Here is a 16,276-nt window from a genome sequence, read left to right as displayed (position 1 = left end):
AAATTTAATTTAGTTTTGATTTATAAACGAATATTAAAAGAATATAATATTTTAATTATAATATCAACTTAAATTATTAATTTTCAAAATACATTTTACAAAGATTTTAAAAAGATTTTGTTGGAAAGCATATCCATTTCTATTTAAATTTTAAAATAAAAATCTTTTTTATTAAACACATAAATCATGACTTATTATGTGATTTTTTAATTTAAACTATCTCTTAGAGGTCAGAACTTAAATGTTTCTAACTTTCTATTATGTAATATTACAATTTATGTCAATCATTTTAACACAAATCTACTATTTTTATTAATGGTTAAATTTTTTTCACCCCCCCTTCGTAGATGAAACATTTAACCTCTTTAAATATCATATATATAAAGTTTTAGTCTACTATTATTAGTTTTTATATATATTCCATTGAGTTAAAAACCATTTCATTTTAATATTTAACAACTATACCAAATTGGTTGATTAATCACTATATATAAAGTTTTACATCTCCTACCTCAACCATAAATGGACCAAAATATATATATGAAATGAATATATACATGAACATATACATTAAACATGAATACACTTTTATCATCTATATATATACTACTGTCATAGCATGAATGACATATATATGTCAAAAGGATTAATATTCCAACACTATTCTACATGAAGAGAACACACATTTATCAATTGGTATATGTTACAGTATATAACATAATTCCAACAAATCTAAATTTTAATTCATATTTGATACTATTTTTAAATTTACCTTTAGATTATTATCATTTTTATAAATATCTTAAATTCATTATTGAAAGAGAAAATTAACCCTTCCAATAATTTATTAATACATAAAAATTATTTACATAAGTTTATAAATTCAACTTCACCTCCTAAATAATAAATACTAAACAATAATCGTTAAATCCTAAACTCAAATGTTAAAATATCTTTAATTGAGTTTTTTTTAAAATGATATCCAAGTCAGTGAATTTCAAGAAATTTCTCAAACATGATTTTTACTACTAAATTATTTTGCAAGTACAAAATAGTATAGTATTTTTTTTTTAATAAGTTTTGTTGTTTTTAATAGTATCCCAAAAAAAATTCTTCTCTATTATATAGGTTCAGTTTAATTTAATTTCCATATAAATTCTAAATTTTGGAAATAAAAAATAAAATTATGTAAAATGGTATTGTTACATAATAATGTTTACAAAATATTTTATTTTCACAAAATACAAAAAATTATGCAAAATAATGTTGTTACATAATAATGTTATATAAATTAGAATATCTTAATATAAGGGAATAAAACCCAAGATCTAGTTCTCATAATTAAACTGAGACTCAGTTCAAAAAAAAAATTAAACTGAGATGGACTTAAATAATCGGGTACCAAATTTCTGCCGCTAACTACGTCCCTCAAAGGTTGGATTAGTCATATAACTCTTGACATGAACAGCTGTAGCTACATAGCACCATGCAATACTATTTGGGAAGTTACTATGGCTGAAGAGGTATGTGATATCAATTTAAATGAAGTGCTTCAACAGCATACACTCAGCAGAGAATCCGGGATTATGATACAAAATATCAAGTACTTGCAAATCACTACTAAAGCATTACGTATTCTATTGAAAGTTCTAGTCTAACCAAATAAGTAAACTGTTTGAAAATACTTAACTAAAGCAACACTGAAAGATGAATTTTAATTAAAAGCTCAAACTGAAAAAGGGAAGGTATGAGTGGTGGTAGCTCTATTTCATATGTTTAGAACGCTTTGCTTTCTGTAATTCATCACTGTTATTGTTACTGGTACTCTTTTTCCCTCTTCAGCAACGTATACACAGCTTTTGGAAGATGCACCCACATCACTTGCAGAAGGCAGTGCCACTTTAGATTTGGTGGCAAGTGGGAGTTCGGGTGGAGTTGTTAAAGGTGGCAAAACTACTGCAGATACAATCTTCATAACAGTTATAGTCTGAGTCTTTCCTGAGAAGTTGTATTCTGACACTTTGACCCTGAACTTGTGTGTTTGACCAATGACATAAATTAAAACTCGGGGAGGGCATGCATCTCATGGCCAGCAGGCCCAGCACCAAGATCTAGATACGCATTTGAACGACCTTCCTGCAATGGGATAAATGCAAGTGATCTACATAAATAGGCCTCTGTATCCGAGTGACTTATCTAGAGCTGTAATTTTACCCTGGCAAATTTCTTTTTGATGTAAGCATAGATTTTTCCAGCTGTCACTATCTCAGCCTTTGTAACCTCCTCTGCATTCACCAGCTTTTCAATCTCTGGGTTAGAACCCAACCTGAGACAATATACAAATATAAGATTGGTCAGAGTCACAAAAGAGAGGCTGAATTAGAATATTACTTGGAGTTGGCAATTATAAGCCTTTTGGCTCTACAAACACTAACCAGTTGAAGTAATCAATGGTGGGTTGGACATCGTAGTCCTTAAAAACATGTGGGGATGACACTGAACTGACGGTAAGGTTCCCTGTTTTTTTTTAAACACGTCAGGAAAACTGATTGACCAAACGGCAACATATCGTTAAGTGGAAATCAACACATATTTTTTGAAAAGCAAAGAAAATCTAACAGTAGACATCAAGCTGAACATGATGCCATATGAAGAGTACACTATTTAGCTTAAATTTGTTTATTCAAGTTAGAGTTCATGAGGCCAAACTAAAAATCCAAAATATGATGCTTCAGGTATCAAAGTATCACAGTAGCATCCGGTGACAAACCATTCCGGAAACATCCGGCGAACCCCTAGCTAGTGTTTACTAATCACAGATAAATGAACATAGTCATGGCTAAATGTTAAGTGTTAGTTCCCAAGACATATGCATAGACTATCTTTTAGGTAATTCGATTTTATGGACACTATCATGCTTACATTTCCACATTGACTAAATATATTTACACATTTAGACATAATATCACTATTAAAGCTAAATTGTTAGGTTGAAGGGAGGGAGAAATGATTACCTCCAAGGCGTTTTGGGTTCATTGTAGTAACTAAAAGAACAACAAACTGTTGGAACTGGCGGTGTATTTCATGATAGCTAATGATGGGTTAATTTTCAATGTTTGTGTGGGAGATTGAAAACAGACTGGTTCGTGATTTTAATAAGTAAAAGCAACATACTCTTATGTGAGATTGAAAACAGACGGGTTCGCAGATAAACGACAGTTGATGTAAATTAAAAGCATAGCAGAAAATATGTTAACGTTGGAGATGAATTAAATAGAAGTTTAGACATATTACCCCTAAGTCCACACACTAAGCTTGGAAGTCTTCATGTGAATAGAGAGATAGTCGGATATCGTCAATGACAGTGAGAACAGAGGTGTGAGAGAATATCTTTTCAATTTTGGATGGATTTAGGTTTAGACGATGCGATTTATATACGAAAAGAATCAATGGGAGGTGGAACGAAGTGAGTAAAGAACATCATTGATTGACGAAGTAAAGTTCGCAGTAATGGCAAGACAGAGTTTAGGATTGGTTGAAACGAAACGGAAGAGACGGAGTTTGACGACTGAACATAGGTTTAGGCATATTATGTTTAATTTGGGCCATAACGTAATTTGAAAGCCCACGCAAAAACCCGGTTTCACTCTTCTTTAGTCAAAAGCGATGGTGACATAGCAAACCAAACTCTCTCATTGGCTGATTTTTTTAATCTGACGTGGACATGCTTTCCTTTGAATATATCTTCCTTTTATTATTGTTAGATGAATAAACTTAAAAGGAAAATCAGATTACATCACTCGCAAAAAATAATAACAAAGTTTACAAAATCAGCAAAGAACCAACAATTTGATTATTTTCCCTTTTTTAATTATTTTATTTCTAATTAAAATTGATCATATATTTCTGAATATTTAGGTTTTTTTTAACTGGATTTTTACTTTTCTAATTATTTAGCTATTTATATATCCTTTTGGTATTTTGAACTATATTTTTTTATATAATATAATATATTTGGATTTAGTTGAAAATGGACATGTGTCAAAGTGTGATTAACTATCTATCATATAGCATGATAATGACAAAATTAGAGACATCAAACTTTACATATGTTTGGTATATTTTATCTAGGGTCAGAAGTCAAAATTTTAGTTGATAGGAATCCCATATTTTGGTAAGCAGCCACTGTTGTATGGACTCAAGCATCTACTCCAAACAGAGAATCAACACAGCATTCTAAAACAAGAAAAAAGAAAGAAAAACAAAGAATTTGGATCTTTAGTGTTATGGCGACTAAGGTTGATGAAGAAGCTGGGGTCAATGGTGCTGGTGGCACGATCAAAGAAGAGAAAATTCCACTCTTGAAGGCTCAGGATTTTCTTGATATCGAAAATAACAATTTATACACAAGGTTATAAGTCAGACAATTAAGACCACAACTCATCTAGCTATCCCCTTACCTATTGCGACAGTTTTCGCTCACTAGACAGGCCTTGTCGACGATTTTCACAAACGGTTTGCATCTGCGAAGCTTCACTGATTTTGACAGGGACTTAAATGGAACTGTTTGTTATGGACTTGCCACAGCCAGTGGTTTCTAGATAATCGATGGCAAAGCTGTTCTTCCTAAGGAACGCTCTAAAAGCTACAGACTACAGTTATATACTTTGCAAATGCCATTATGATGTTTTAGTGTTTGGCGCCGTGGTTATGTTTGATCAGAATGTGGTCAACTGTTACCACATGTTTGTTTCAGCTGTAATCATCTAATCTTCCTTGTATTTAGACCTCCAAATCTCTGAGAAGAGACTCTGAAGAAGCATCTCCAACGATCGTTTTATCCAATGTGTGACCTACAAGAACCTTCCATGTTCCTTTATTTGGAATACACCCATCAGCCACTATCTCGATAACTAACTGAACTGTTTTCTGAAACTCTTCCTTTTTGCACAAACACTTCACCAAAGAATCTAATGTCTCAATCTCAACCGAGATTCCTATACTCCTCATGCTTAGATATAGAGTAAATGTGCGAGTTGGATAACTTGTACAAAGACCTCGGACTACTGATTACTTTCCCGTAAAACCCATCAATCAGGCTTCAACCCCTGAAGATTCATTCTATAGTGAAGCTCAACTGCTTCTTGAATCTTTCCCTCCTTGCAGAGACCGGTGATCAGAGTGCTGTAGGTTACCATGTTTGGCCTACATCCTCTAGCCATCATCATCTCAAACAACTCCATGGCTTGCAAAGCTCGCCCATCTTTGCAGAGTCCGTCAAGAAATGTATGTGAAAACATTCGGTTCTATGTCTTTACTTTTAATCTATTCTAAATATCTCAATGCTTCCTCAACATTCATCGATCCACACAAATAGTGGATCATAGACGTATATGTGACAGGTAAACAATCTCTTTCAACCATCATCTCAAACAACTTCTTCGCCTGATCTATCCTCCCGAACCGACAAAAACCACTAATCAAGGTTCCATATGTGTAAGAATCCAGATCACACCCTCGTTTAGGCATTTCAAAATATCTTAACACCAGCATCCACCGTCTTCTTATTTATGCAGAGGGCTTTGGTCAGAACATTGAGAGACGCAACGTGTAAGACACGTTCCTGGTCTCTCGACCCAACTGGATACGAATGCTTACTTATTAATTTCTTTGCTTGTCTGATTCATTCTAAGTTTTATTTACTAAGTCATATTCGAATATGAGGTTCATAAACAAAGGAACAGATTGCACAGCGGAATAATAATGTGTTAACTTTGTATTACTTAGAAACATGAGATCCAATACACAACTTCTTAACAGTTTTATAGACAATCACTAGTTCATCCCTAGCTTCATCTACCCACACGTTACACAGCCTCTCACTGACCGAGCCTTCACGGCTCCTTGGCTTGACAAGAACCATCCTTAGTTCCTGAAACCATAACCAGATAAGCATTAATCATAACCGAGAATACAACGGATTGATTCTACAATGCATGGCTTGGTCCCTAGAACTTAGTAAACCTCAGTCAACATAATCATAAAAAGTATGAACCTATCTACCGTATCCTAAGTCATTCAACCAACCACCCCTTGACTTAGAATCATATAGATAGTCCAGAATAGATAAACAGAACACACGAACAGATTCGGATCGTCCCCAAAGACCAATCCGTCTAACCGGATAGAATCTAGGTGCGACCGGCCAATGAAGTCCGGCTCGATGGCCCAACGGACTCCCTTACCTGATCCGGCCTTAGGCCTGGATCCAATCGGCCGAGTAAGCCTCAAGCCTAATCCGGAAGGCTTAGCAACCGGTCAGACCTTGCGACTCTACCTTGGCTTAGACAAACCGTGACCTTGTCTTACTTAACAAGCCATAGGCTGATCCATAAGGATCGGTCATAACCTGTCCCAAAAGACACCGTTTGGAACATGCACCCTTTGGCCATTCGTACCTCTCGGTCCTCGTACCTTTTGATGTTCGTAACCTTTGGTATCTCGTACCTTTTGGTCACTAACACCCTTTGGTAACTCACAACCTTTGGACACTCATGACTCTTGACAACTCATGCCCTTTGGGTCATTCCCAACCGTTCGTCCTAACCGCCCAGTCTTGGAGCGATCGGACCGTCCGTCTAACCGACCAGTGTCTAGGCTAGCGGTTTGATTATGTTCGGCCAAAGCCTAGGGACGTGTCCCTTGGACTCAGCCAACACAACCTTTCGTGTTTAACCAGAGAGAAGAGAAGAGAAACGAATTGAAACAGATAAGGAGAGCCGGATGGGACTTAGGAACCGAGCAGAGCCGCGGTGCGGTCGCATGGACCGTCCGTTCGGTTTGATGGAGCCACGGTCAATCACATACCTTGTGAAACACGTCTGTCTCCATGCTCTTCTCCTTTTCTTGATCTCCCATTCTTGACCGGAGTTAGTTCCCAAACGATCAGAGTCGCCGGAACACAACACCACCACACTCGGCCTTTCTCTTGGCTGGAACTCTCTCTTTCTCTCTTTCTTTCTCTCTACGTTTTTCTCTGAGTATTTTACTCTGGAATTGGATAATGAAATCGACAAGAGAGCCCCCATATTTATAGGAAACGAGGGGGTAAGTCTTGCCCCACGAACAGGCACGACTTGCTAGCGAATGGGCACCATCGGCCAAGGGTTGTACCCTCTCGGCTACTTGCATCCCTTCGCCCTTTCTGATTGGGTTTGGGGTCGGTCATAAGCCCAACCCACGCCCCAAGCCTCCTGGACTTAGCCCACGGCCTTGTCCAAAGACCCCACAGTCCATGGCCTCATGGCCGGACCTCACACACCCGCCACTGACCCGGACCCGGACCATCGGCCTAAAGCTCGAACAGTCCGTCTAGCTGAGATGAGCTGACTCTCAGCTGCCTCAGCTGAGTGAGCTAGTAGTCCAGCTAGTGGAGCTGACTTAGTAGGGACTGAGCTGGAGTGAACTAAACCTAGCTTCGTTGAGCTGGCCGAGCTACTCGCCTACTTCGTCCAATTACCGTCTTACTCGTCCTAGCTGTCTCTTAGCTTATATAAGGTTAAGTCTAAGTTTCCTTATGTTCTTAACCTTCTTTCTCGACCATGGAACGCTTGCCTTGATGTCCTAAGACTGGCTGGTACGTTTCCTCGAACCATGGTCGTCCCAACAATCCTATTCAGGATTGGGGGCGTGACACAACGGTAGGAGGCAAACCAATTTCTCTCATATTCTTGTAAAACTTAAAATCCAACTTTAACTGATTCTCTTCCACGAGAATCGCAAGAACAGTAACGTAACCCTTGTGGGTAAGATCACAGTCAAAATCCTCAATGAATCAAACGGCATGTGAACCCTACCGTAACCTCTGGATATCAAAAGCAATACATCTTCACTATCAGCACAGTTCTCAGTCTTCATTCTTGCAATGCGATCTTCAGCTGCTTTGATTTTGTTGGCGGAGACCAACCTCGAGACCGTATAACCAAAAGATCTCTGGTCGTGTAAGAACCCGTTTGCGTATTCCGCTGTTGCGGAGTCGAAAACCGAAATTAACTTTTCCTTGTCCTTTTCAGCTATCATCAGTTTGATAACCTGTGAAGGCGTGATTTCTTTCAACCACTTGAACATCTTCACTTTGGTGCTTCCATTATTATAAAAATGACGTTAATAAGCACGAGACTGAAAAAATGGGCTCAGATCGGCCTTTCATTTATATCATTAGGTTTTTCATTTCAAACCCATTTGGGTAGTTCTATATATGTAAGAGGTTAACTCTATTGCACACTTATCGATTACGATCATCAAACAAACAACGGGTTCAATCTCTAATTTCTTCCTCTCTATCTTCTCTTCTACCTTTGCTCTTCCTCAAACTTCTCCCCTTTCTGTTCTGCACAGATAAGCTCAACCCCTGGGCTTATCATTGGTATTAGAGTGTAAGTACACTGGTGGGAGGCATATGGAACATAAATACGGTTTTAGAGGAGAAACAATCATGTATAGCTTCTCATCCTACCATGTGTGGAAGCCAGGCAGGATATCTTTGAAGCTTCCAGAACCCCTTTGGAGTCACGTTGGTGAAATCTTAAAGGAGATGAAGGTTACACGAGGTTCAGTGGGTCCCTTCCTCAATGGAGAAAACTACTGCGATGAATTAGTTCATGTTCATAATCTTGGAGTGTGGGATCCAAGTGAAACATGATTTGAGAACAAATATTGGTTACAACAGGTTCATCCATGGGAAGAACCATTCACTAGCAAATACTATTTGGCTCAAACAGCATCATCAGCAGGTTATGTTATTGCATATCTGGTACTGTTTTTCACAGGCATCGAAGAGATAATGGAGTTCTTTTTCTATGGCTGGTTTCAATAACCAAGACCACCAGAAATGACTAAGACCAAAAGTTTGGTTTCTCTCTCCTTGATACTGGTGCGTTAGTGACAGACTGATCGAGGATTGCAACACTGATGCGCTCATCGTAACGGCTTCTAACATTCACCAACTTGAGGACAAGTTGGTTCTCCACCTGGGGAGTATTGATAAGCATGAGACTGAAGAAATGAGCTCAGATGGGATGGGCCTTTCGTTTATATCATTAGGTTTTGAATTTCAAGCCCATTTGGGTAGTTCTATATATGTAAGAGGTTAACTCTATTGTACACATATCGATTACGATCATCAATCAAACAACGGGTTCAATCTCTAATTTCTTCCTCTCTATCTTCTCTTCTACCTTTGCTCTTCCTCAATCTTCTCCCCTTTCTGTTCGACACAGATAAGCTCAACCCATGGGCTTATCAGACGCGTTTCTACAAAATCTATCAAATATAGGCCAGGTAAATAGAGAGAGCAATCAACATGTAAAGATGACGATCTCACTCACATTTTGTCGTGTGTCTCTAAAACTACACAGGTTGTGATCCAAACATTTCTATTGTGTATATGATCCTCTTTGGTAACTCACCAAAATAAAGTGAAGCAGCAGAGAAACTCATTACGATCTCGATGGTGGATACAATCGCTGGAGAAGATCCTATAACCAGTTTGGCGACTCACTTTGAGGTTTATACAACAGAAAGAAAACACGGCCGGCTTTTCCGAGGCGAGACTTTTGAGAGTCTGAGTGATACAGAGAGTCTCCCTGTTATTATTAGTTTTTTAGGTCAAAACACTCGCTATTATGCATAACAAAGTGTATCGTTTGGTGTACCTATGAACAAATCTCATATATATTAATTGAGGATCATTTAAAAAATTGTAATCTTAAGTTTGTACTAACTAAAAAAGATCATGCATAGGTGTCACTTAAGTAGGATGACAATTTAGCTTACGTGTAGCTTAAGAATCAATTAAAAAAATATTTGTCCAAATCCAATTACTAGAGAACATTATATTAACCCAAAATATAAGAACCGTGTATTTTTTTTTCTTAAATAAAAGCTACGGAATTACATAATATGATTTACATATATATGACAATTAATGACTATGAATAATAAAGATTTGATAACAATTTTTGCATCTTTCTTCATTTGTTTTATATTATTAAAAAAAATTTAAACAATCACATTAACCATATAATAAAAATTAGATTTTTTCTTATAAATTATATTTTGATTATTTTTAAAATGACTTTAAATTACAAAAATGAAGAAACCTTATATGTTATATTTAAAAAAAATTAAAACGACTTTAAATTAAAAAAAAATGAGGAAACCTTATATGTTAGATTTTTTCTTATATGTTATATTTTAAATTTTTTTAGAATGACTTTAAATTACATAATGTAATTTTTTCTTAAGCATACGTCTAAAAAGATTAAAATAACATGTATCAATTCGATGCTTGACCTAAAACCTTTGAAAACCATATGGAAGATAAATGTCAAAGTAATTCAACTGTGAAAACAATACTGTTCAAATTTTTCCAAAAATGTGTTCGGTGGAAAAAAATAAGGTTTTGTGTCATAATTTGTTTAATGTCCAATTCCATAAACCCATGATATATTAATTTAGTTTAGTTATACAACTTTTAATAAAAATTGATTTGGTCCATAGGAAAAAAATTATATAATAACAACAAAAAAACATTGTATATGTATAAATAAAATGATCAAAATATATATAAAAATAAACTCGTCTTATCCTAGTCTATGATTATTTATGGACTTTCAAATTATGGATTGCCAAATGCCTAAAATTAAAACGTATATTTTTTTAAAAAGTTAAAAAATTATCTGTTTTCATAAATAGCTCAAATTTAAAATTTCGTGACAGTTGTTATCAGTGATGGGTGTCTTGATTAATTTCAAACATAAAAAAACGTATAGCAATAAAAAGAGAAAGAAATTTGATAGAATATTTTTAAATCTGGAAAAGTATATGAAGCATAGAAGCTACAAATCAAATATCGACATGTAACAATAAAAATAAAGAAATTATCATAAATATTCATACCTTTTTTTTGCTTAAAAATATTCATACCTTCAAAACCGTATATTTTTGTAAAAAAATTAAAATTATCTGTTCCTAAATAGCTCAAATTTTAAATTTTGTAACATTTGTTGTCAGTTATAGGTGTCTTGATTAATTTCAAACATATAAAAAATGTATAGCATAAAAAGAGAAAGCAATTTGATAAAATATTTTAAAATCTGGAAAAGTATAGTATAGCTACAAATCAAATGTCGACATGTAACCAATAAAAAGAAAGAAATTATCATAAATATTCAAAACCAGTAATTTTAGGAAAAAAATCAACTTTCTTGTGACTCTGTCACGTTCATAGATTTGAAGACCACTCAACACTAATGTTAATAAGAGGAAAAATATCTACAGAAATTTATATCAACAATTACAATATTATATTCAAATGACAAAAGAACAAAACATTATACAAAACAGATAAATAGACGACGATGATGATGTGGAAATTCAGACGGCCAATACTCACTCTGTCTCTTCAGCCATACACTTTAAGATAAGATAGGCCCCACAGTCATCCAACCTAAGCCAATAATCTCACGATTCTTATCTAATCTCATATTTCCCCACCGTTAGATCATATTACACTATCGATCCCCCTGTCATATCATAGACCGCGAAACACTCGATCACGAAGTATCCACTCTTGAAATACGCGAAAACCACATACTCCGCTTCCTTCCCTCTCACTGTCACAACTCATCGTTCCAAAAAACCACTGTATCAATCTCGAAGATGGAGTCACGCGTGCTGTTACGCGCCGCAGTCACCGGAGTACCGCAACTGAGACGACCGATCGGTGCGATCCACCGCCAGGTCAGCACTGCGTCGTCCTTCACGGCTTTCGCTAAGCCGATCGGATCAGCCGGAGAGGGAGGGAACCTGATCTCTGGTCGTCAGCTCCGACCGATTCTCCTCCTAGATAGCTCGCCGGAGAAGAGAGAGATTCTCAAGCCGGTTAGAGCCGCCGCTGGAGATTCAGCTGGGTAAGCAATGAGGTCCGTTTCTGGCTCACTTGGTGTTGACTCGTTTGACTCGTGTGATCTGACTCGTTTATTTGCAGGGAGGCGAAGGTTGGGTTCCTCGGGAAGTATCCGTGGCTCGTCACCGGATTCTTCTTTTTCATGTGGTACGTGTCCCTCACGCGCTTTTGTGGCTTTACCGCCAAAGTTTGATAGCGTGGATTTACGGTTTTGACCCCTTGTTGATTTTTATTACAGGTACTTCTTGAATGTGATTTTCAACATCCTTAACAAGAAGATCTATAACTACTTCCCCTATCCCTAGTAAGTAAAAATACATATTATTATTTTTGACATATGAAAACTTTACATTTACATACATTGATATCTAGTCTTTTTGTATCTCTGTTTGATCATCTGTAAAAAAAAAAAAATCATCTGTAAATAATTAATTGTAAAGGTAATTCATTATATTTAAAAGATTCGGTTTAATGTTTATATATGATCGAGAATAATATAGTTTTGGTCCAATTTAGAGTCGAATCTGAATAATGTTGTGGTATCAAGAGAATCCATTGTGCTGGTCCAATTCAGATATGGTTCTCTGTTTTTATATTTAATATTCTTTTTAAAATGTTCTATAATTTCGTTTGAGACCCAAACAAATTACACCGTTTCCTTTCAATTGAATATAGCATTACATAAAAATCAAGAGAATCCATTTGTTCCTAAACATAAATTAATTTTTGTTCTGTTTTCAGTTTTGTTTCGGCTGTTCACTTGTTCGTTGGAGTTGTATACTGCTTGCTGAGCTGGTCCGTGGGCCTTCCTAAACGTGCCGTAAGTTCTTCTCTTCATAGCTCGTTACAGTTTTCATTAGTTTGTACGTTATAACGAACAAAAACTAACACCGCGGGCAAAAATGTGGGGCGTTCCGAGAATCGAACTCGGGACCTCTCGCACCCAAAGCGAGAATCATACCACTAGACCAAACGCCCAATTGTTAATTGTCTATCTTATAATTTACTTAACGGTTATTTATATCTATTGCAGCCAATTAACTCAAACCTCCTCAAGGTATTGATCCCAGTTGCAGTCTGTCACGCCATAGGCCATATCACCAGCAACATTTCCTTCGCAGCCGTCGCTGTTTCCTTCACTCACACCATCAAAGGTTTCTCAATGTCTTGTCAAAAGCATTTGATACTAATCCATACATATAACATAACATGTATCCTGTCCAAAACGCAGCGCTGGAGCCATTCTTCAATGCGTCTGCTTCACAGTTCCTTCTTGGACAATCAATCCCCATAACACTATGGCTGTCCTTAGCTCCTGTTGTATTCGGTAACCACTCTGATTAAACTCATTTTCTTATGTTTTTCTTGTGTCCTAAGTATATTGGATTAACCCTAAAGGAAAATCGCAGGAGTTGCAATGGCTTCGCTCACTGAGTTATCATTCAACTGGCTTGGATTCATAAGCGCAATGATATCAAACATCTCTTTCACTTACCGTAGCATCTTCTCCAAGAAAGCCATGGTTCTTATTTTCTTCTCCCGCTCATTATTATAAGTTTCTCAAGTTTGCATGTTGAGATTTGGATTGTGGTTTTTTTTTTTCGCAGACTGATATGGACAGTACAAATGTCTACGCTTACATCTCCATCATTGCTCTCATCGTCTGCATTCCTCCTGCCATCATCGTAAAGTCTTTTGAATCCACTCAGATTATTTATTATCAGCTACGTATGTGCCAAGCAACTTATTTATTAGGATTATTGGTTTATCTTATGGTTAGGTTGAAGGGCCTCAGCTGTTGAAACATGGTTTCAGCGACGCGATAGCTAAAGTGGGAATGACAAAATTCATCTCTGATCTCTTCTGGGTTGGAATGTTTTACCATCTCTACAATCAGGTAATGTAAATTTAATATGCAAAGTTTCATCCTTAAGCTTAAACTTAAGAAAATCACGTATGGTTGCAGTTGGCTACTAATACGTTGGAGAGGGTTGCACCATTGACTCACGCTGTTGGAAACGTTCTGAAACGTGTGTTCGTGATCGGCTTCTCCATCGTTATCTTCGGTAAGAGATTACAACTCTCTTCATCTCTTCTTTTTATTTCTGAGGTAAAAAAAAAATGAAATAGCTAACGTAGTTTGAAAATGATTAATGTTTGCAGGAAACAAAATATCGACGCAGACAGGTATCGGAACTGGAATAGCCATTGCTGGTGTTGCAATGTACTCTATCATTAAGGCCAAGATCGAAGAAGATAAAAAGGTCAATTCATTATTCTGTCATTTTCTTAAAAACTTATATTAGTAACACTTATATATATTGTAATTTGAGGAAAAGATGATTAATGTGAGAAATTGATTTTCTTTTGCTTCAGAAAGGAAAGACGGCGTAGAGAGCGGCGGTCAACGGTTGCATAAACAATTCTTCCGGTGGATAATATATTTATATAATAAAAGAACCAAAATGCAATAGTATGTTGTATGGTACAATCAAACATTGTTTTCGAGTTTTTCGTCTCGTTTTCTTCTAAATTATATACTACATTGTTTTTTCTGCCTCTTCTGTTCCCAATGGAGAACATTTTTACCATTTCTTCTGCATTGCTAGCATAATTCCCTCTGTTTCTAAAAGATTTATATTCTAGTTTTTTCACACATTTTAATAAAACATATTAAATTTACATAATTTTTTTTGTGTTTATTTCTTTCCATAATTTTAAACCAATAAAAAATCAATTAATGCAATTAAGATTTTTAAAATTTGCAATTAGTTAATAAAACATACATTGAAAATGTAAAAAATAAATCTTTTAGAAACAAAAATTTTCTCTAGAATATGTATCATCGTTGATTACAGTTTTTCTCTTGGTAGTTTGTACTGTTATATGTAGAATTGTGGATTGTTAGGATTCATATGATAAATATACACATATGTTTTTACCAAAAACAAATATACACATATGTAAGAGATGCTCCAACTTTTTCGTTGCTATTAAAAACAGAAAGTAGAACGTATACAAATACACCGAAAATTTGTATCTGTTATGTATCCTCGACTTTTTTTTTCCACTGAAATTTTCATTACTACCATAAAAAAGATACATCGGTGAAATCCTGAAGCCGGCGGAAAACGTAGAAATCCCCGGAAACTAAACCCAAACACGGGAAGCTATAACCCAAACAGACGGGTCTTGTTCAAACTACCGAAACATCACCTAAACCCTTACATTCCCTCAAAAACCCAAAGTTAAACAATAAAGGATAACAGAACAAAGACTTAATTGTCTATGACTAGCCGGAGATCTTACTACGAACTGAGCAAGCGAGCACGCAAAGTTTGTGAAGGAGAGCAGAACCTCATCTGAACCTCATGTTCAAGATGACAACACCAAACCACAAAAACCTCATCTGAACCTCCTGTGAAATTTCATCTTGACTTTCTGTATATTTATCAGATGAAAATCCTCGACTTTCTCTATGGTGAGCTGTGTACAAACAAAATATTTTAACTTCGTCTTTTTTTTTGTAAATATAATATTTTTTCCTATAATCATCTAACCTAATTAATTTATCTAAAGGAGTGTAACATCTTTATACTTTCGGTGATCGATCATTCAAATTGCTTTTCCGCAAATCAAGGAACAAAACTAATGAAACTATTTTCATTGCATTCTTAACAACTTTATTTTTATTTTACCAAACGTTTGGTAAAGTACGAATCACTCTTCTGACCAATTAACCCACCAAACGTTGGCAATGGGTGCACCATCATATTTAAATATATAGTCTCTACTCGACCAACATAAACCCAAGAAGAATGGCCCGATCACTAAATCTCACAGCCCTCCTCTCTTTCAACTTCTTCATCATTTCATTCTTTCTAACGCAAACACAAGCAACAAACAGCCAAACCATAACCGAACTTACCGATACAAACCGTAATATACCGGTGCCGGAGAATCACCCGAGCACAACAGATGGAGAAGAAGAGCAAGAGTCAGTCTTTGTCCGAGATACAGGACATGGTTATGGTCTATATGGCCGTCGCACAAGCCACACCAACAATGAAGAAGATAACTCAAACGAGAACAACGACAACGATCAGTTTTACTATAGAAGCGACGCCTTTGGAAACCGCAATGGTAGATTCTAAATAAAGAGATTGGTATTTCTGTTTCGTTTCTTTTTGGGATTATTTTGAGATTTTGGATCGTTTTGGGTACATGTTCGGATTGGCAGCTCTTAAAATGATATAAAGACTTCAAGTTTTTGTTTTTAGGAATCGAATAACTGTAAGTTGTAATCTT

General features: G+C 35.9%; 1 protein-coding gene, 1 non-coding gene and 1 pseudogene across 3 annotated transcripts; 1 reads left to right on the top strand and 2 right to left on the bottom strand.

Moving 5' to 3' along the window:
* Window positions 1–4,286: 4,286 nt before the first annotated feature.
* LOC106408432 lies at window positions 4,287–8,148 on the bottom strand (annotated as a pseudogene).
* A 3,448-nt stretch (window positions 8,149–11,596) lies between these two features.
* LOC106410600 (triose phosphate/phosphate translocator TPT, chloroplastic) lies at window positions 11,597–14,559 on the top strand. 2 transcript variants are annotated; one of them, XM_013851143.3, is made up of 12 exons: window positions 11,597–11,972; window positions 12,050–12,115; window positions 12,207–12,272; window positions 12,710–12,788; window positions 13,002–13,122; window positions 13,200–13,295; window positions 13,378–13,490; window positions 13,576–13,653; window positions 13,749–13,865; window positions 13,935–14,034; window positions 14,132–14,232; window positions 14,345–14,559. In XM_013851143.3, the coding sequence occupies exons 1-12, from the start codon at window positions 11,722–11,724 to the stop codon at window positions 14,360–14,362; spliced, it is 1,206 nt and encodes a 401-aa protein (XP_013706597.1). In that variant the 5' UTR covers window positions 11,597–11,721; the 3' UTR covers window positions 14,363–14,559. The 2 variants fall into 2 exon arrangements, with proteins under 2 accessions (XP_013706597.1, XP_013706598.1); XM_013851144.3 differs by having other exon boundaries at window positions 11,630–11,984.
* TRNAP-UGG lies at window positions 12,875–12,946 on the bottom strand. The gene has a single exon. It is a non-coding gene; the product is annotated as a tRNA-Pro (tRNA).
* Window positions 14,560–16,276: the final 1,717 nt, after the last annotated feature.

Source organism: Brassica napus, assembly GCF_020379485.1.
Source record: "Brassica napus cultivar Da-Ae chromosome A2 unlocalized genomic scaffold, Da-Ae chrA02_Random_17, whole genome shotgun sequence".
Lineage (NCBI taxonomy): Eukaryota > Viridiplantae > Streptophyta > Magnoliopsida > Brassicales > Brassicaceae > Brassica > Brassica napus.
Note: the sequence above shows the minus strand (reverse complement) of the source record. Positions and strands in the feature narration are given on the sequence as shown.